Below are 21,907 nucleotides of genomic sequence, written 5' to 3' on the forward strand. Positions count from 1 at the left end.
TTTTAATAAGTGGAGACTCCTCTTTCATACATCTTTTTGCCTGAAGGTTCTCTCCAAATGTTCCCAAATACATCTTGTCCTTCAGGTAAAAATTCTTGCTCCACTGATGCACACAACACCTGGTTATTGTGCTTGGAGTTTCTTTCTATTTTAGCCTTCACCACTCCCTTTGGTTCTTGGACAGACAACTTTGGCTCATCTGCACCCCAATTTCTGCCACTATTCCCACCATTTGGGTAGACCTCCTACCCAGTGCCTCACATCTCAAAGCTGTCTTTAAGAATTAGAATATTCAGGTCAAGCACCCGGGTTTCTAACCACAATTTCCTCTCCTTCCAGCTCTTTCACATAAACTTTAGTCCCTTATTTTCTCCGTCTATCTGTCCCATCACAGGCTGTCTTTCTGTAAGCAACCTGGATCTCATGGTAGGAGTGAAACACTCTTTTAGGACACTCTGCTTACCTGGCACCTACCTACGAATCTACAGTCAGCCTTCTCTGTGCCTGCCCTCCTGTTGGTTGATGCCTCCATAAATTCATGGTCATCCATCAGTTTTGTGGTCCTTTGGCAGCTCCTGTAGAAACTGTTCCAAACTTTCACCATTTCTTCTACCCCACTGCTCATTCCCTCCTCTCAGTGGACAGTCTTGCCTCCTGCTTCATTGAGAAAATGGATACTATCAGGCAAGAGCTCCCTAAATCTTGTACTTCCCTCTACCCCAAAAAAGGCTTTCTTGCCTCTTCTCAGTCATTCTCTCTTTACCGTTAAACTCTTACTGGCCATGGGGCACGTGGGTGGCTTAGTCTTAAGTGACCAGCTCTTGATTTCAGCTCAGGTCATGATCTCACAGTTCGTGAGTACAATCCCCACATCAGGCTCTATGCTGACAGTGTGAAGCCTGCGTGGGATTCTCTCTCTTTGCCCCTCCCCTGTTCTCTCTCTCTCCCTCTCTCTCCAAATAAACTTAAAACAAACAAACAAACAAACAAACAAACAAACAAAAACCTCTTACTGGCCATGATCTAGGAACATTCAGAACTGTTTCATATAAAGAAAGATTCCACATCCTGAAATTCAACAATGGTGTCCTTGCTTCCAAATCCAGTAGGCACATTTTTCAGTCCCTAATTCTGAACTTCTTGGCTCCAGTTGACCTTTCCCTTGAACTTGAAACCCTTGGTTTCCATAACACACTTTCATGATTTTCCTCACAGCTCTGATTCTTCCTTTGTTCTCTCCTTTTGGACATCCATTCCTCTGACCTTTATGTGTTGGTGTTTCCAGCATTCACTTCATAGCCCTGTGCTCTTCACACAACACAGTCGCCCTGAGCAAAGGCATCTCTGCTTTACATTTCAACCATTATCTGTATGCTCATGCTTCTGGCCCAGATCTGTCTCTTGAGCTCCCAAATCCATCCCAGTCAACTGACTATTGGACAACTCCACTGTGATGTCCTGCATGCTTTTTTTTTTTTTTTAATTTTCTTTTTCTATGTATTTCTTTAAGTAATCTCTACAACCAACATGGGTCTCGAACTTACAACCCTGAGATCAACAGTCACACACTCCACCAACTGAGCCAACAAGGCACCCCCCACATGCTTATTAAGCTTAGCAAGTCTCTAACTGAATTGGTCATCTTGTTCTGGTGTTATACTGACAATTCTTTCTTGTCCCCCAAGCAAAAAATGTATCCATTATCCTTGGTGCCACTCTCTTACCCAATGTCAATCAATGAGCTACCAAGTGTCTGTTCTACTTCCTAAATAGCAAAATTCTCACCTCTCAGCAGACTCACTGCCACCACCTTGTTCACCTTGTTTTAAGCCAGACTTTTTCTTTCTTTTTCTTTTCTTTTCTTTTCTTTTCTTTTCTTTTCTTTTTTTACTTAGAGAGGACACATGAGCAGGAGAGGGGCAGAGGAAAAGAGAGAGAGAGAGAGAGAGAGAGAGAGAGAGAGAGAATCCCAAGCAAGCTCCATCCTGTCAGTGTGGAGCCCAACACAGGCTCAGTCCCACAAACTGTGAGATCATGACCTGAGCTGAAATCAAGAATTGTACACTTAACTGACTGAGCCACCCAGGCACCCAGGCAAGATTTCTGATTTCCCTTTCATTAAAATTGTCTTCCTCTAACTTGGCTCCCTAACAGGGCAACCAGAGTGATCCTCCTGAAATGCAAAATTAATCATGCCCCTCTCTGGCTGAAATCCTCCCTGGTCCCCCATTGCTCTGAACCTGTCTCCAGACTAATCTCTGATCCTCCCTGCTTGCACTTTATAGTTCAGCATTGCCAACTGCTTTTAGTGCTCTGCACATACCATTCTGTTTCTTACCCAGCTCTTTCCTCAAGCTGCCTTCTCTCTCATGAATGGCTTTCCTGACCCTTGCCTGCCTAACTCCTATTCATCCTCCTGTGAAACGGTCTCCTGCTCTACCCACCCCACCAAATGCCATTTAAGGTGTCTCTACCCAGGACACCCACAATACCCTGCACCTGCCACATTTTACATCATTTTTACATGTTCATCTCCCCAATCAGATTGACACTTAACGTAGGGTCTCTCTTTTGTTCTTTAAGTGCTTAGACTATACTAAGTGCCCAAAATGTATTGAAGACTCAGTTTCCAAGGGCACAAATTATAAATAAATGTAGCTGCCACATGGGACATGTTACAATGTGCCAGAGGCTGTGAAGCAACTCACGTTCCCTCATTTGTTCCTTACAATCCCCTGAGATCACTGTCATCAATTCCATTTATGTAGTGGGGATTTAGAAAGAGGCAAAGGGACCCATCCAGGGCACACAGGCAGAAAAGGGTGGAGTCATGTTTGCCCTCGTCAGAGTCCTAAGTCCAAAATCAAACCTATGCAGTCAACCAGCACTGTGTAGAGACTTCTAACTGCCTGCTCCATCTATGTCTCCTTTCTCCTTGGAAAGAGAACCACAGTTTTATTTGGCGTGGCATGTGCCCATTAAAGGATTACATTTCAGCTAGGTACATCCCATCCTATGGGATTTCTAGAAGTCTCCGTCAAATGAAATGTGGCCAAATGACTAGAGCTCCAGCAGCCATATTGGGCCATGAGGTGTCCTTGAAACTGGAAGCCAGGATTGAAAATGGCAGCACAGAAAGGTAAGGAGCCTGGGTTCCTGATAATGCTGCAGGCCATATTGGTCATGGTCTGGCTATCTCCAGACTTAATGTGAAAGGAAAATAAGCTCTTGTTAAGCCACAGTGTAGCTCCATTAATATGCAGCCAACTGGTACAAAGGGTAGAATCTCACCCGTCTTGATCCCCTGGGGGCCAACTCAGAGAAGAAGAAACCAGCATGGGTGATATAAAGTGTTTCTTTATTTGAACATCATTCCACCTGCACTGAAGCTCAAATCCAGCAGCAGCAGAAGGGGTCAGGACTGAAATAAATGTTACCAAACTGGACGATGAACAGCGAGGACACATTCAGACAGAACTTACTAATGGGGTGTAGACAACACCAAGCTATCCTAATGACACACAGCACAGGCCCCTGAGATCTGCTGGTCAGAGCTCTGGGAAGGACTATCCCCCTCATTCCCTTCTCAGGAAACTCCATGCCCACCCGAAGGCTAGCCCTCAGCCAGGCAGGGACCTGCGCAAGTTTCTTGTGCTGGGAAGGTCCCAGCTTCTCCGAAGAGAGGGTTCCCCTGTCTCAATCACACTGGAAGCTGGAGAAGGCTGACTTCCCTGTGCCCAAGCAGGAATCTCAAGAAGGCCAAGGAATTTCCCTACAGCCTTGTCTAAAAGTTCTCAGCTTGGATAGTCCAGGCCTGAAAAGAATCAATCCTACCCATGGTCCTCAACCCCTCAGGGAAACCATGTTTTCCTGAGGGGGTACTGGTTCCCAAACAGGAAAGTTTTCACATCCTAGAGATTCACAAGGACTTGACCAACCAGTGCTCTCAACCACCTCCATGTTGTGGCTGCTTCGGCCTCTTCTGAAAGTCCCCAGACCACATAGCAAAGACAACCTATTAGTGCCAGACCCCTCTCATCCAGTCACAACTCGGGGGAGGAGTGCCTCCATGGGCCACTCAAAGGTCAACTTCTTTAAAGAAGCAAGAGTCCCAGGGGCCACACTGAGGTGGGATCTCTGTATTCATCTCCTCCCAAAGGGAAAAGTCAATTTGCCTGCCTTGGCTGAGGGCAAACCACAAACCTCCCCGTGTCCATGATGGCTTCCTTGCCCCTAGAGAGCCATCTGGGCCACAGGGTGATGGTACTTCAGCCTCACGTGGGGCCCCTGCCTGAAGCATTTTCCTCACTCTGCTCCCACCTGTGCTGAAGCCTGAGGGATGGGGCTACGGTTTGGTGCCCACTCCAACCTCTTTCCCTTCCCTGTGTTCCCCTGACACTCCTTCACCTGCCCAACCCTGCTTTCCTAACCCCACCCACACTCCTAGGTGCATCTCTGGGCAGCCCCTTCCTCAGCAAGGTGGCAGCTGGCTGGATGCATGGTGACTTGGAGGCACTCAGACCCCACCTCAAAGGGATTGACATCCCTCTTCCCTCCCACTAACCCACTCCAGTCATGCCCCTGCCCCAAAGAGGTGGGCAGTAGCCTCAGCCTCTGAGGGGCGGTTCTAACATCCCCCCCTCCCACAACAGGGCTCCATTGCCCCCAAACTCCCCCAGCAGTCCCCTTGGGGGAACAGGGGCCCTGCACACAGTGCACACACAGCAGCCACTCCTGTTCCTCATTGTCCTGCCCCCATTACCCTCCTCTCCTCCTCATGCCATCCCCCTGCACTCCAGTCTGCTGTCCACACCTCACCTCTCCATTTGCCTCCTTCCCTGTCCCTATTCCTTCTCCATCTTCCCGGCCACCTCCCCACTACCTCCAGGCTCTCTGCATCAGGGTCCCCTCTCCCCTACACTCTTCATCTCTCCTTTCCCCATTTCTCTGCCTCTCCACCCCTTCTCTCCCCTTTCTCATTCTGGCTCTCTCCCATCTCTCCCCCTTCCCAGATACTGGCTCCTGCCCACCCACCCTGTAGCCTGCCAACACTGGGCTTTGGTTTGGATCTTTAAGGAACTCACTTCTGCCCCCCACTGCCTCCCATGAGGCTCCCCAGACCCTCCCATTTAGCACAGGCCCCAGGTGTAGAGCCCCACACTGCAGGTAGAGCCCTGGGGGAGCGGGAGAGGGGAGCATGGGGCTGGAGCCAGAGCACCAGACGAAAGGTGTTTGCCCAGGATGGGGGAGTCGGTGGAGAGGGTGGAAGGTCAAGACTTGGTAAGTTCCAGGTTTCAGGAATCCTACCAGGACCCAGCATCTGACTCCAATTAGGGTCCAGATGGGGGTCTCAGGCAGAGGATTTCTAGGGTCTGTCTTGGAAACCCTCTCAGGTCCAAGTCCTATGGAAATGAACACAAGATTGGCAAATACATGGCACTCGCTGCTTTTCTCCCCTCCTTTGGTTGAGACCCGGATAGGAAGTGATGACAAGCTTCCCCACTGAACCTGCAGAGGCCTCGTGCTCCTGCTACACAGTGGACCAGTACTTCCTCCCAGTACCTGAAGACAGTAGTAGGCACACTAGATGAAACCAACCTGCCACCTGAACTGGGAGCTGAAAGGGGCTGTCCATGTCCCAGGCCAGATGGCTCTACTGCCTGCCAGGTCCACCAGGCAGCGAGGGGAGTTTAGAAACACCTGGAGTCTCCCTCACTTGCTCCCGGCCAAAGGGAAAGGAGACGCCCCCCCATTAGGAGGGGAAAGAGAGAGAAGACTCCCCATCTGCCCCCCGCCACACACACTTACACACACACATACGCGCGTGCACACATACACTCACTCTGTCACACATATGCACGCGCGCACACATACACACACACACACACACACACACACACTCATGCCTCAGCTCCAAGCACTGCCCATTGGGCTGCAGACCCTGGGCATACCGCAAGGCGAGAGGTGGGCAAGGGGAGGAAGTGGAGGTAGGGATAGGGTTACAAGGCCTGGGGATGGGGACAGGGGGTACCCTGTTCAGAGGTGACCTGCAAGTTCAAGTTATGCAGAAAAAGTATCAAAGAGGCAAGACAGTCTCTGCCCTTGGCAGATGCCTGGGCTGGGGGCATGAGAAGGGGCAGAGGGGTGATGTATCCCCTAATTCCCCACTCTCGGGCCCCCCTCCCAAACCCCCAGCCCTGACAACAGGGCCAAGAAGTCTGTGCTGTACAAAACAGGCTGGGGTCAAGGGTCCAGTCACTGGTGAGACACCCCAGCAGAGAGGAGGCCGGGCCAGCCCCAGGTTGAGCCCCTTCCAGCCCCAGCTGCCATGATCAGATGCCATCAAGACAGGAGTCCGAGCACCCCCTCCTACTGCCTCCAGAGCCTGTCTGTCCTCAGTCTCTGGGCTGCCCAGGGCCCCAGTCAGCCATTGACAGGGAGGCCCTGTGCTTTCTCCCTCAGTGCAGCTCAGACTCCTTTGGGAGAGGTGAGAACAGGCTGGAGCGGGTGGCAGAGAGGCCCCAGGGAGGCTGGTGGCGCCTGGAGCTCTGTAATGATATGATGGAACCATCATCGGAGGAGAAAAAAATAGGAAAAAGTCCGGTCCACCCTAGGCCAGTGTCTTGAATAAGTTTCTGCAGGAGGCAGGGACCAGAGGAGGCAAGGATACAGCCAGGCAGCAGCCCTCCAGACTGAGGGGGCCTGGGGAACTGGAACCACGGCGTCTCTTCCCCTGGAGACTTTGCAGGGTCCCCAGGCCAGGCTAGGGAGGAAAGGAGAAGCCCAAGGGCCCGGGGCTCCAGCTCCCTTAGGTCAGTTGAGGGAAGAGCAGAATCAGGCCCTCCCCCACACTGCATCCCAGCCCCGATCTCTTCAAAGCCTGGAGCTACAGGCAGGTAGCAGATGAGAAGTCAGTCCTCGATGGGGTCTTCCCCTGGAGCTTGAATGAAGGGATGAGAGGGCAGGCAACGGGAGAAGCTGAGGACAGGTCAATTCCTGGGCTGTGATCCTGGCCCTCAGGGTCCCTGTGAGTGAGCGACGGGACAGGGGAGGACTCCCCATCCGGAGACATCACCCCCTGGCCGCAACACAGAGCTTACTGTAGAGCCCACAAAATCTATGAGAGAGAGAGAGAGAATTGGAGAAAGTCAGAGACTGCCAGGGCATTGGGGCTCCCCTCAGCCACTTCTCAGGTGGGGTGGGCAAAGCTGGGCAGGGAAGTGACCTGCACAGGCTGTGAAATCCCAGCCAGGCCTCTGCCTAGCTGGATGATCTTGAGCCATTTGACCCCTCTGAGTCTCAATTTCCTCATCTATACGATGGTCATAATAGCCTCCTTCACAGAGTGATTCTGAGGGGTGAAAAAGACATAAATAATTATAGCTAAGGGCTTTTTCACAATGTTTAGTGCCTAGTAAATGCTGGAAATGATGGCAATTTATTTTATTTTTTACTTTTGTCCCAGAGGTCTGGCTCAGAACTGAACTGGAGGGATGGAGACCCACAGAGGCTGAGGGAAGGCAAACTGGGGCTCCTTCACATCACTCTTAGCACTGAGAATAGGGCACTTTGGGGAAGGAGGAGAGGACGCTGGCTGGGCCCATCTCACCCATTTGCACCCCCAGACCCCTTCTTCAGAAAGGCGGTGGCTCTTAGTAATGCACTTCTGGAAGCTGCCACCAGAGGGCAGGCCCTGACCTCACACCAAGAGCACAGAAACCACCAGGTGTCAGGGTCTCCAGGGACAGGAGGCTCACAGACAGGTTTTAGCAGCCCAGCAGCCCAGGAGGGCCCCCGAAAAGGAAGCAGGCAGCAGGGAAGAGTCTGGCCTTTGAATTTGGACCTGGGTTCAAATCCTGGCTGCACTGCTTCGGTGACCTTGGGCAAGTTAACTGCACCTCCCTGGGGACTCACCTTTCGCATTTGTAAAATGGTGGCCGTGATGTCTGCTTGATGGGGAGTCTTGAGCAGTGACAGTTTTTTCTGAGTATTCATCAAGTGCCCCTTAATAGACATAATCTTTCTTCTTCACAAGACAGCCCTGTAAGGTGGTACTATTTCCACCACCCTCATTTTATGAAGTGCAGGAAACTAAGGCTCAAGGACATGAAGCCATTTCTTTGATCAACCTGCTTCCCACACAGACGGTCTGCCTTCAGTCCAAGGGTTCCACCACCAAACTAACCTGCCTCCTGCCAGATGAGATAATAAGCCTCACTGCCATTATCCCCATTTTATAGGTGAGAGACTCCAAGAGGGGAATATAATTAATGGAGAGTGCTAAATATACACCCAGCACATGCTAATGTAACATGCAGGGTGCGACTGTGAAAACCACTACTCCTATTTCTCACTGCAGGGAACGCACACGCAGACAGACGGGTATCTGTCCACTGGTGCCATCCCTGCCCACCCCCCACCGCCCCGCCCCCCGGCCCCTTGCTCCAGGGGCAGGGTAGGCTCCTGGCTCAGAAGACCAACCCTTCTTTGGAGAGTAATCTGGCACTGCCATTACAATTGTAAGTGTGCAACTCCACTTCTGAAAAAGCACCCAGAAAACATTGTATATAACAAGGCACAAAGATGTCTAGCCTAGCATTGTCAGTGATGGTAAAATCCTGGAAACCTCCCTACCAGTCCCTAAAAGGAGAATGGTTAAGAAATTACAGTTCCTCCATCTGATGTAATGCTAAGCACTGGATATAAAGGGTTCTCCATAAAAGGATAAAGAAAGATCTTTCAGATATGCTCTAGGGTTGGGCACAAGAAGCAAGGGATTTGTTTAGGATGATGCCTATCCTGTGTTATATTAGCACATAACACTACTATATATTTTATAAAGGGACATATAACATATGTTATGTACATATATGCGTAAATATCTGATAACAGTGGTTAGCACTGAGCCTCTGGCCTCATGTGTCAATTTTTTCTTTGCTGTATTTCAGTGTTACTTGATACATACAAAAGTTGATATGTAATATACTACGTATACAAACACCTGTGTGGGCTCACCATGAAAGAACTGTGATCGCCAATAATTTGTACATGCCTACACACCCACATCTCATGCTCCTGGCCTCCCCTCTTCTATCCCAACCACAGATAACCATCATCCTATCTTCTGTATTTATTGTTTCTTTGCTTAAAAAAATATATACAGTACTACCATAAACATATTTATTATTAAGCCACACATTATTTCATGTCTCTTGGTTTTTTATTGAGCTCCATAAAAATATCATTCTGTCATCTTCTGGAACTCTATTTTTTTCCCTCTCTTTCTCAATATTATGTTTCCAGGATGTGTCCATTCTGTTACTTATAACTAAAGTGTATTCATTCATTATGCACTATTCCATAATATGAATATATCGCCATTTATTTATCCATCCTCCTGTCAATGGCCATTGTTTTCAGTAGTTTGCTATTTGAAACTGCTGCTAAGACCGTCCAAGCACATTTCTCATGGGTTTATACTCCTGGTTGGGTCTGCTGGGTCACAGGCATGCAAATGTTGGGATTTGAGGAATAACGTCAAATGGCTTTCACTGCCTGCACCCTTTCCAGCTCTGGTTTTGTCTGAGTACTCTGTGACACCTCTGGGCCCCACCCCCGGCCCCAAGCGCACTCGCCTTTGTTCTCCTGCTTGAGCTCCTCCTGCAGCAGGTCTGTTTGCCGGTTGCCCAGCACGAAGGCGAGGAAGGAGAGGATGAGGGCGTTGAGGATGCCGATGATGGCCAGGATGTACGCCCAGCGCACTGAACAGTCCCCCAGGGAGTACTTCCCGGTCTTGGCCCCACACATGTCCCGGATCGTCTCGGCGTCCCAGCCGTCGGGGAAGATCATGCAGCCCAGCACAAGGCACAGAGCTGAGGGGACGCGAGGCCGGGCACACCGCCATGGTCAGGGAGGAAGAGAGAAGGGGTTGAGTACTCCCCAGAGCCAGAGGACCACCACAGCCCTCCAGGCTGGGCTGCACAGCACCCCCACCCCCGCCCGCCACCCCCTACCCCACCTCCATCCCCCCACCACTGCCCCCCCCCCCCCCCCCCCGCCCCGTCAACCCAAGAGCCTGTTAACCGCTTCTGTGGGTTCCAGAAACTTTAGGGTCTGAGATGGCCTCCTGCCTCGGGGAGCAGAAGCTTTCTGGGACCCATAATGCCCCCATCAAATCAACTCCTCCAGGAAGCCTTGGTGAAAATACAAGAAAATAGTAACTCACGCTCAGCTGCTTCAGCTCCCTTTAGCATCCTGACCATGCTTACCCCCTCCCATCCTCCTCGTTCTTTATTTTTGTCATTCATTCAACAAACATTTATTGAGCGCCATTCCCTTTCCTTCAAGATGCTGGACCTACGTTCTCATTCACGCAGTTGAGTGCTGCTCTCAAAGAAAAGACTGGGGTAAGTTCTTTCACTTACTGGGTGTACAACCTTGGGGATGCCACCTGTCTGTGTCTGTGTCATGGAAATAACAGCACTACCGCACAGGGTGGTGGTGAGGATTAAAGGAAGTCAGGTGTGTAAGGCACTCAGTCCCCGGCATTTTCTCACTGAGGGCCCCGCGTGTGCAGGCACTAGACTGGGCAGGGGATGGGGGCATTGTTTGCACTCCAGCCTCACAGAGTTTGCAGTTAGGCGGGGGAAAGGTCCGTGAGAGCAAAGACATTACAGGGCTGGGGCTCAAATCCTTACTCACGTCTTTTCTAGATGTGGGAACTTAGGCCAGTTCCTTCACCCATGAGCCTATTTTCTCATCTGTAAAATGGGGCTAATGATGGCATCCAAGTCATTGCAAAGATTACAGGAGGCAGCAAATGTAAATGCTTGACATAGTAAATCCCAGATAAATGTTAAATGTTATTATTACTATCATCAAAGCTAGTCATAATGATAAAAAGAATAGTCACATAAATAAGGAAATTATTGGGAAGCAGGGAGCTTAGTTTCAGGCGGTGGAGGAGGGGAAACAGGGAGAGGCCAAGAAGAGGCTTCTACAGAAATAGGCCCCTGCTGGTTCCCCACCTTGGCATCCACTCACCAGTGTTTAGTGACCCACCTCTGCCAATCCAAACCCAAATAGTCTGTCTGGGTAGGCTCTTTGCAGTGCCCAGCCTAGTTGGTGGGACCTAAGTCTGAGCCAAACAGCACAAGCCCCACACAGCCAAAGAGAGCCAACCAGGCTCAGTAAGCAACCGGGGGCTGTGACCTTCCACTCCTGCCATGCGGTGTGAGCAGCTAGCCTTGTGACTTGTGACTGTGTCTGCGGCTTGATGTTGCCCTCTCGGTGTTCGACAGTCCCACCAGCAACAAGGTTACTGTGTCTGAGACCTGAAGGTTCCACACCAGGCCCATGGGGTGCTTAACCTGGGTTTTAGAAGACAGTGATGACAAAGAGAGGGTGGTGGTCAGTGCTGCCCACTGTCTCGGAGGCCCATCTAGTCCCCAGGGTGGGGAGGATGCCCTCAGCCTTGTCACGTGTCTCCCTCACCTATCGTTCAAGCAAGTGCTCCCTAGGCTCCAGACTCCCGTCTATCAGTGCGCCGGGGCCCCTCGCTCTAAGGTTTTGCCTCCTGTAGCCTTCCTCCGTCCTCCTGTGACACGACAGTATTCCCCACATCCCTAGGTTGTGCTCCTCGTCCTGATGCAGGGCTCCCCCTGCAGGGCTCCCCCTCCTGCATCAGGTCACAGCACCGTGACCACACACACATTTAGGGCTGTGTCCCCTCTCCCCGTGCTTGCCTGCTGCGAAAAGGGTTCTTGGCAAACGGAGACGGCAGATGCAAGAAGCCCTGGGGTGAGAATGAGCTTGGGGGAGCTAAAGAATCCCACAGGTTCGAAGATGCACTTTGGCTACCCAAATGGAGAGGTAAGCTCAGGGGGAAATCGGTGCTGGAGATGTAAATTTGGGAGCTGTGGGAAGGTTAATCCCTGGGACTGGAGTTCTGGATACAGAGAAGGCCTAGGACTGAGCGCTTGGAAGGGAGGAGAGGAGGAGCCTACGGAGAACGTCCATCCGCCCACCTCCCCAAATATCCCAGATATTTTGCAAGGCCCTCCAGGCCCCTGTCGGAGACGAGAGGAGGTTCCAACGCCGGGGTCGGGGAAGGGGAGCGAAGGAGCGCCCTGGGTATCTGAGGGCTCCGGCCCAGGAGGCGCGCTCCCGCCTCCTCAGCGAAAGGCTGGGGGTGACGAAAAGAGCCTGGGCATGGGCCAAGTCCACCCAGCCCCTCCGTTTCCCCTCCCCACAGGCCGCATTTCCTCTCCAGCCCAGAGCGTCGCCGTTTCCATGGAGACGGCGCCCGCACCCAGAGCTCCCGGCGGCACAGCCGGGCTCGCAGGGCGGGCCTCTCCCTTTGGCAGCTCCGCGCTCAGCCCTCAAGGACTTTCCTTCCCGTGGCCCTGCGCCCGCACGCTCTCGCTCTCACCGCCCACGTGCCTCTCTCAGTCGCGTGCCTCCCCATTCCTTTCTCTTGTCCACCCTTTCATCTTTCTTGTTCTGCATTTGTCTCTTGTTCTGCTACTGTCTCTCGGGCATGTCTGCATCGCGCTCAAGGGTTGGCCTCGACCCTCCCTCTCCCCTTGTCTGGTTAGATCTCTCTGCATTTAACATTCTTTCATCAGCCCTCCTCTTCTCTCATCCTTTTCTCGCTTCTCTTCCTTCTCTGGATCTAGCACCTGGCCCTTTTCTCTCTCTGGCTCTCCCTTCGAACACTGCACACGTAAATCCCGAGGGCCAGTAATGTGCCGGACATTGTGCAGGATGCTGGGGCCCCTGGAGGCGTGGTCTTCAGAAGAGGTGTGTGGAAGAAATAAAATCAAGTCAGTACACAAACAGAATGCTTATGCATGTCAAGGAGTGCTTGCAAGGAAGCACACTCGGGGTGGAGACCCAGAATAACAGGATGCTGGGAGAGGGAGGGGGTGGACCTCTCCATCTCTAACCCACTCTCTCTGCCTTCTCTGTTCTGCAGCATTGTAGGTGGTGGCTATGGGGCGCCCAAGGCTGCTCAGGGAATGGGAAACACCCAGAAGTCAAGCAAATGGAGAAAAACCAATCAGATGGCTTCCCTGGACCTGGGAGAAGAGAGGAAAAGACCACTAGGGACAGCCTAAAACAAGGAAGTGACAAAGAGTTTCAACCATCAGGAGATAGAATGACTCCAGGTAAGGCAGGTTTCATCCCCATGTGCTGAATGAGGAAACTGAGGCTGAAGTCTTTGGAGTCTGAGTTCGAGTCTCTTTTGGAAATAATGAGCTGGCTGCTTTGAATCACACACACAGGTGTGGGGTGCCATGTGGGGTAGGGCTTCTCAAAGGAAGCATTTTTGACATTTCACCTGATAATATTTCATGATGGGGGGCTGTCCTGTGCCTTGTGGGATGTGGCACATCTCCCCCCGCCCCACACCCCACCCCTGCCGTCATCATAAAAAACATCTCCAGATATTGCCAAATGTCCCCTGGGGGGGGGGGGTGGGAGGGGGGCCAACCTGTCCCTGGCTGAGAACCACTAGTATGGGGAAGGGGCCCTCTGATGGGGCATCTCTATCCATTACCCTTCAGTCCACTGACTTCCCCTGCTCCAAGCAGCCAGAAAGTGTTGTGACAAAATTAATAATATGAATATTCATAATATGATAATAATGTTAACAAAGAGCATTGAGTGCTTACCTACATGCCAGGGTGCAGAGCTCCTGACACCATGATCTTGTTTAATGCTATTACAAATCTATAAGGTAGGGAAAATCATGATCCTCATTTTATAGATGAGAAAACAGGTTCAGAGGAAACATGTATCATATCTCATGACACAGAGCTAGTCAGTGGTGGGATCTGTATTTAAACCCAGACAGGTCTTTACTTAACATTTTTCTTTTAATAGCCTCACTTTTTAACTTAGAGGCATTTACTTAAAAAGTAAGCTTTATATCACTATCATAGAAAAGGAAACCAGGATCATTTGCCACAAATAGAAGGAAACTATAAATATAATGAAACCAAAACAATGTTCTTAGATCCTAGCTGGATACTTTTGCCTGCCAAATGCTCTGAGCATTCTCTCTGTTTAAGAGGTTTAATAGTGTGTGAGGAATTAAGGAAATACTAGCACCAAACTGAGCCTTTCTCCTTGAAGCCATGAGACACTGCCCACCTTGCATGGCCTCAAAAGGAAGCTGAACTCCATTCTTCACTATGTTGCTTTAGGCAAAGTTGGTTTACCACTCTGGGCCTTGGTTTCTTCATCTGTAAAATGGGATCATGACATCCACCCCACTTATTTCATAGCACTTTTGTGAGAATCAACTGGCAGGTGAGAAGAGGTATGCAAATTATTCCTGGTGAAGTGGGGACAGGTCATGGCAACTCTTGGGGAAGTGGAAAAAAAATTTGGACAAAAGAGATAAGTCTTTTTCCAGATAGTCAAGAACGGTGAACAGTCGCTGCCTGTGGAAGGTGATTAGCTTAATTTTTACACATAATCATGACAGAGACCAGTACTTTGCTACTATATCTGTTCATCCCTCTTCCTTACTATTATAGCCCCCAGTTTTTGCTGAGAACTTGACCATCAAAAATAAAGCTTCCAGCTACCTTTGCAGCTACATGACTAGGCCACATGAGTAGGTAAAAATGCATGCAGATGTGCTATGTGTCTTCACGGAAAATAACTTTATATAAACAGATTTGTAAGGTTGCTAGAATGTGCTCTTTGCCCCTTTTTCGTCACCCATTCCTCCATCCTGCTGCCTGGAATGCAGAGGTGATGGCTAGGGCTCTAGCAACCATCTTCAACTATGAGGACAAGGGCCTTACCCAAGAGTGGTGAAGCAGAGCTCTAAAAAGAGCTCTTGACTTCAGGGGCTACAATACCAGCTCTGGACTGTCTAACTCTTGGGCATTTGTTTTATATAAGAGACTGAACCTTGGGTCATTAAACCACAATTATTTGGGGTTTTCCTATCACATGCAGCCAAATCTAGTCCTAACTGTTATAGTAATGTGTTATTCCTTTTAAAGTTTGTATCACATATATGTATTGGGAGAACAGCTTTTTAATTGTGTGTCCTTGGGCAAGTCACTGCACCTCTCTGAACCTCCGTTGTGTCATCATAGGGATGGTGATATTTACTTCTTAAGGCCACAACGTATATTGGGTGGTCACCATCATCACTGTAATGGGGGTATGTCTCATTGTTTGTAGCGTGTGAAGGTGGGACATCTACTCTGCTTGGAGAACAACATGGCAGTATCTATAAGAATCGTACATGCACTTATCCCTGACTCAAAAATGTACCCTATGGCTGAACTTGTGCGTGTACACAGAGGGTGTGTATGGAGTATATTCACTGCACCGCCATCTTTATAACAAAGGACTGCAATGTCTATTAAGAGGGAACTGATTAAATAAAGGCTGGTATATCCATGCCATGGAATACTGCAAAGCTATTAAAACAAGTGGAGAACAATTGTATACACTGTCATGGAAAACCTTCTAAGATATATTAAGAAATTTTAAAAATCAAGGTTCACATTACAATGTATAGTATAATCCCATCTATGGCTTTAAGAAGGATGTACCTTTTTTTTTTTTTTTTTTTTTTAGTGTTTATTTATTTTTGAGAGAGAGACAGAGTGTGGGCAGTGGAGGGGCAGAGAGAGGGAGACACAGAACTGGAAGCAGGCTTCAGGTTCTGGGCTGTTAGCACAGAGCCCAAAGTGGGGCTCAAACTCATGAACTATGAGATTGTGACCTGAGCCAAAGTCGGAGGCTGAACCAACTAACCCACCCAGGCGCCCCAAGAAGGATGTATGTACCTTCTTACAAGGTAGAACAGGTAGAAGGAATGAGCATCTGTGAGGACTGACACAGGAAGCTTTCTGACACGTGATGTCTGCTGCAACAAACAGCTGAAACGTAATTTTAAGTAGGCTCCATGCCCCACATGGGGCTGGAACTCACAGCCCTGAGATCAAGAGTCACATATTCTACCCACTGAGCCAGCCAGGCACCCTAGCAATTGTCATTTTAAAAAGTCAAGCATTGGGGCGCCTGGGTGGCTCAGTCGGTTAAGAATCCGACTTCGGCTCAGGTCACGATCTCGCGGTCCGTGAGTTCGAGCCCTGCATCAGGCTCTGGGCTGATGGCTCAGAGCCTGGAGCCTGCTTCCGATTCTGTGTCTCCCTCTCTCTCTGCCCCTCCCCTGTTCATGCTCTGTCTCTCTCTGTCCCAAAAATAAATAAACGTTAAAAAAAATTTTTAAATAAATAAACGTTAAAAAAAATTAAAAATAAAATAAAATAAAAAGTCAAGCATATAGTGTTTCAGGCACTGTTCTAACTGCTCTATGTTTATGAATGAATTGTTATCCCCATTTGTATAGATGAAGAAACAGGCCCCAAAAGGTTAAGTGATGTGCCCAAGGTCACACAGCTAGAGATAGTAGAGCTGGGGTGCATACTCTGAACCACCTCTCCTCTCTAATACATTAGCAGGTAGACAGCCACACATAGGCATGTTCTCTCTTGTTTCAAAAAGGCAGGGGGCAGTCCCTACACACAGTGGGATGTTATTCAGCCTTAAAAAGGAAGCAAATTCTGACACACACTACAACATGGAGGAACCGTGAGGACATTATGTTCAGTGAAATGTACTAGTCACAGAAAGACAAATACTGTAAGCTTCCACTTATATGCTGTCCCTAGAGGAGTCAAATTAACAGAGACAGAAAGTAGGAAGGTGGTTGCCAGGGGCTGGGGGAGGGGTGTGGGGGGTTAGTGTTTAAAGGGAACAGAGATTCAGTTTTGCTAGATGAAAAAGAGTTCTGGAAGAGAGAGATGGATGTGGTTCACGACATGGTGAATGTCCTTAACACCAAGGAATTGTGCAGTTAAAAAATGGTTAAAATGGTACATTTTATGTTATGTGTATTTTACCATGAGAGAGTGAGAGGGAGAGAGAGGAAGAAAGTAAGTAGGGGCAACACAAAAATGACATGATATATTTACCTCATGGACATGTATGTGCACAGAAAAAGATCTAGGGGAAATGGAAATTAAATTTATAAGAGTGGTGGTCTCTGGGAAGGGAGGGCGTGAGGACTTTAGCCTTTATGTAATGTTTCAGCTTTTCACGGAGTGAACATATTCATGTATTACTCGTGAAATTTAAAAACATCATCTGGGCACCTCAGTGGCTCAGTCAGTTAAGCATCCGACTCAGTTACAGCTCAGGTCATGATCTGGAGGTTCATGGGCTCGAGCCGCACGTCAGGCTCTACACTGACAGTGTGGAGCCTGCTGCTTGGGATTCTCTCTCCCTCTCCCCTTCTCTGTCCCACTCCACCCCCAACTTTCTCAAAATAAACAAACTTTAAAAGATTAAATGAATGAATAAAAATATTGATTTTTCAAAGAATACACATAAACTTGCATATCTATAAACATTTCTAGAAGTATACAGAAGTAATTTAATGATGGATGCCTCAGAGATGTGGCCTAGGGGGGTGGAGAGGGGGACACTCTTCATTCTGTGCCTTCCTATACTGGTGAAAGTGTCTAACATCTGCACATAACAAAAACTATATTATTACGGACAATCCTTATCCATCTATGCCAGACCATGAAATCCTCTTAAGTTTTTAAAAAATAATTAAGAAACTAAAAGAGAGTTAAAGGAAAGAATGATACTTGAGTTTGGGAATTAAACTTGGGTGAGACCAAAAGTAGTGAAGAATTAATGAGAGAAAATATACGATACACTCAGGTGTTTATTTTCTTTAAAGCTTGTGCTGTAAATGTGCCTTTATGTAAAGCTTTTTAATGATGCATTTTATGCTTAGCTATTTTAATAGCATTTCATTATAACACTGTTACACCATCCTCAAGGGACATTCGCTGAGCTGGGCACTCCCGAGAGGCCTCTGTTTTTGCTCAGCTGCCTGCGCCATGCCTGACATGCCACAGCTGTTACCCTTTACTGAGGGGTCAGACAGGATGTCCCCAGGGCTTTTTGTCCCTAGGCAGACTCCACAGAGGCTTGCTATAGACTGAATTATGTCCCTACAAAATTCATATGTTGAAGCCCTAACCCCCAGTGGGATGGTATTTGGAGGTGATTAGGGTTTGGTGAGGTCTCATGATGGGATTAGCACCCCTATAGGAGGAGACACCGGAGAGCTTGCCCCCCCCCCCCCCCCCCCCCGACCTCGTCAGCTCACAGCCAGAGGGTGCCTCTGCAAGGCAGGGGAGGGGGACTCTCACCAGAGCAAGACCTTGCCCGAGGAAGAACAAATGCTGTGAGCGTCAAGTTGCTACATCTGAGAGCCATACGGCTGAGAAAAAGTGTGATTCCATTCATATACAGTTCAAAAACAGGCAAAACTAACCTCCAGGATGAAAACTCAGGATAGTGATTACCTTTGGGTAGTGACTGAAGGGGCCATCAGGTTCCTGGTCTGTATGCTATTTCCACAGGCACGTTCACTTTGTGCAAATTCTCTGAGCCTCAGAGGTAATGATTTTTGTGCTTTTCTCTAAATATGTTATACTTCAATAAAAGCCAACTTTAAAAAAGGCTACATATGTAATGTGTCATAAGTAAACAGAAGAAAGAACCTAAATGCCCACAGATAAACCACAGGTTAGACAGAGCACATCTGTGCAATGGCACACCACGTAGTCCTGAAAGGGACAAAGGAAGCCTTGGTGTGCTGATGTGGGATGGCATGTGGGTGTGCTAAGTGAAAGACAAAGTCCAGAGCAATGTATGTGGCACGATGCTAGCATTCTCTAAGGAGTGGGGAAAGAGTGTGTGTGTGTGTGTGTGTGTTCTTCCATGGACATAAATATTTCTGGAAGAGTTTACAAGACACTGATAACCTTGATTACTTTTTTTTAAGTTTATTTATTTTGAGAGAGAGAGAGAGAGAGAAAGCATGAGTCTAGGAGGGGCAGAGAGAGGGAGGGGGAGAGAGAGAATCCCTAGTAGGCTCCACGCTGTCAGCACAGAGCTGGATGCGGAGCTCGATCTCACGAACTGTGAAAACTCACGCCCCAGACTTGGTTACTTCTAGGGACGGGAACTGAGTGTCTGGAGGACAGGAGGGGAGGGAGACATTGTACTGACAACCTGCTGCACATTTTGGATTCAGAGCCATGTGAAAGAGTGACCCACTGAAGCCATAAGGTGGGCAGGAGCTGTCTACTAGTAGGTGACTATTGCCAGAGATTCTCACTCACTTGCAATGAAATAATGAAAGCAACAAAAATGGCAATGCACAGCCCAAATGTAACTCTCAGAAATAATGGGTTAGTCACAAAAACATAAAAATGAAAATCTCTAAACCCCTTTTGACTGAGCTTGCCAATTTCTGGGAATTTATCCTAAGAAAACCCTCATGGATATGCTCTAAGTTTTAGCTACAAGGATGTCCATCATGTGGTTACCTATAAGAGAGAGAAGAGGAGGAGAGGGAGAAATAATAAAGGAAGAACAGAAAGAAAGAAGCAACTTATTTTCCAGCAATATGGGAATATAGCTCTTTCATAACTTGGAATACCACTTAGCTATGAAACTTTAATATAAATTTGCTCAGGCAGCTATTGAAGAAGACTTAATGATACAGAAAATACTTATGATATGTTAGGTTTCCAGAGGCTGTAGAAATTAATGCACTATAATTTCACTTTGGGAAAAAATAGTTACATAGCTACAGCAAATAGTTATATAGAATTTACCGTGGCAGACACTATAGTACTTTACACACCTTAGATCATTTAATCTGCACAACAATCTGCATTATTATTTTCTTTTCCCAGAGGAGGACACTGAGACACAGAGAGGTTATCTAAGTTATCCAAAGTCACAAAACTGGTAAGTTGCAAAACCAGCCAGCAAAAGGCTGAACCCAGAGAGTCTGGCTCCAGAGCCTGCTCATAATGAGTACTCTATATAGTCTTATGAGTGTAGGCCAAGCAGTTAAGAATGACTGCTTCTAAACAATCAGCAAAACTAAAAGGCAACCAATGGAATGGGAGAAGATGTTTGCAAACGACATATCAGAGAAAGGGTTAATATCCAAAATCTATAGAGAACTTATCCAACTCAACACCCAAAACACAAATAATCAAGTGAAGAAATGGGCAAAAGACATGAATAGACACTTCTCCAAAGAAGACATCCAGACGGCCAACTGACACATGAAAAAATGCTCAACATCACTCATCATCTGGGAAACACAAATCAAAACTACACTGAGATACCACCTCACACCTGTCAGAATGTCTAACATTAACAACTCAGGCAACAACAGATGTTGGCGAGGACGCGGAGAAAGAGGGTCTCTTTTGCATCGTTGGTGGGAATGCAAACTGGTGCAGCCACTCTGGAAAACAGTATGGAGGTTCCTCAAAAAATTAAAAATAGAACTACCCTATGACCCCGGAATTGCACTACTAGGTATTTATCCAAGGGATACAGGTATGCTGTTTCGAAGGGACCCCCCAATGTTTATAGCAGCACTATCAACAATAGCCAAAATATGGAAAGAGCCCAAATGTCCATCGATGGATGAATGGATAAAGAAGATGTGATATATATATATATATATATATATATATATATATATATATATATATACATACACACACAATGGAGTATTACTTGGCAATCAAAAGAATGAAATCTTGCCATTTGCAACTATGTGAATGGAACTAGAGGGTATTATGCTAAGCGAAATTAGAGAAAGACAAATATCCTATGACTTCACTCATACGAGGACTTTAAGATACAAAACAGATAAACATAAGGGAAGGGAAGCAAAAAGAATATAAAAACAGGGAGGGGGGACAAAACATAAGAGACTCTTAAATATAGAGAACAAACAGAGGGCTGCTGGAGGGGTTGTGGGAGGGGGGATGGGCTAAATGGGTAAAGGGCTTAAGGAATCTACTTCTGAAATCATTATTGCACCATGTGCTAACTAACTTGGATGTAAGTTATAAAAAATAAATAAATTATAGAAAGTAAAAAAAAAAAAAAAGAATGCTTCTGGGAGCGTGAGATTACAGATGTAGTTTTGTTCATCTATAGTCCCCAGTTTTTCTACAAAGAACAGTGATGACTTTACAAAGCAGTAAAGGTCTTAGGAAAGGGGAGGAACACAGAGCAGCAATCCAGCATAGAACACACGGCCAGCTGCTTGCATTGCCTGTGAGTCCCTCCTTCAGGTTTAGAAAAGGATCAGGCTGCATTTGGAGCTGAGAGGAGCCCAGTGAAGAGTTTGCATCCGCATTGAGATCCCAGCACTCCAATGAATTGCTTCCCTAGTCCCCGGTGCAGTCATGACCAGTGGCAACAACCTCTGACAGGCTGACCCTCCAAGGGAAGGAGGGTGTCTACAGGCCCCTGCTCCTAAGTCTGAGCACTGGTTCTGCTCCCCCAAGACAAGCGAGACTGTAACAGTCAGTTCCTACAGGTCAGCTCCAACCCACTGGATTTGTGTAGATCGAGGCCCAACCTTAGTGCCTCTATCAGCCCGATATGCTGGGGCTCGGGACTGCTGTAACTGGGCTCACCATCTCCCATCCAACACCCAGATGCTAGGAGGCACCTGACCCCACCCTTCCCCTCACCCCCACATGCAACCCATTCCCAAGGTCGACTGCCTTGATCTCCAAAACTATCCAGGATCTGACTTCTCTCCACCTCTACTACAACCATCTGTCCAACCTGCCATGACCCCCTCCTAACTAGATGACCACTGGGGCCTCCTAACTAAGTTCTCAGCTCCCATACTTATCTCATCAGCAGCTGCTCTCCACTCAGCATCCACAGTGAACTTTCAGAAACAGAAGGTGCCACTCCCCTGCTCAGTGCCCTCTGCAAGCTCCCCAGAAGCACT

The 21,907-nt window shown here is 48.1% G+C and overlaps 1 protein-coding gene across 1 annotated transcript in view; it reads right to left on the reverse strand.

Annotated features, from left to right (window-relative positions):
* Positions 1–3,341: 3,341 nt before the first annotated feature.
* The window catches only part of LHFPL4 (LHFPL tetraspan subfamily member 4), a 32,580-nt gene continuing 14,014 nt past the window's right edge, over positions 3,342–21,907 (reverse strand). The window contains exons 3-4 of the mRNA XM_060631668.3: positions 9,636–9,872; positions 3,342–7,117 (exon numbers count right to left, since the gene is read on the reverse strand). Coding sequence (XP_060487651.1) covers positions 7,017–7,117; positions 9,636–9,872 — 338 coding nt within the window. The 3' untranslated portion in view covers positions 3,342–7,016. The remainder of the gene's footprint in view (positions 7,118–9,635; positions 9,873–21,907) is intronic.

Source organism: Panthera onca, chromosome A2 (genome assembly GCF_046562875.1).
Source record: "Panthera onca isolate mPanOnc1 chromosome A2, mPanOnc1 haplotype 2, whole genome shotgun sequence".
Classification (NCBI taxonomy): Eukaryota; Metazoa; Chordata; class Mammalia; order Carnivora; family Felidae; genus Panthera; species Panthera onca.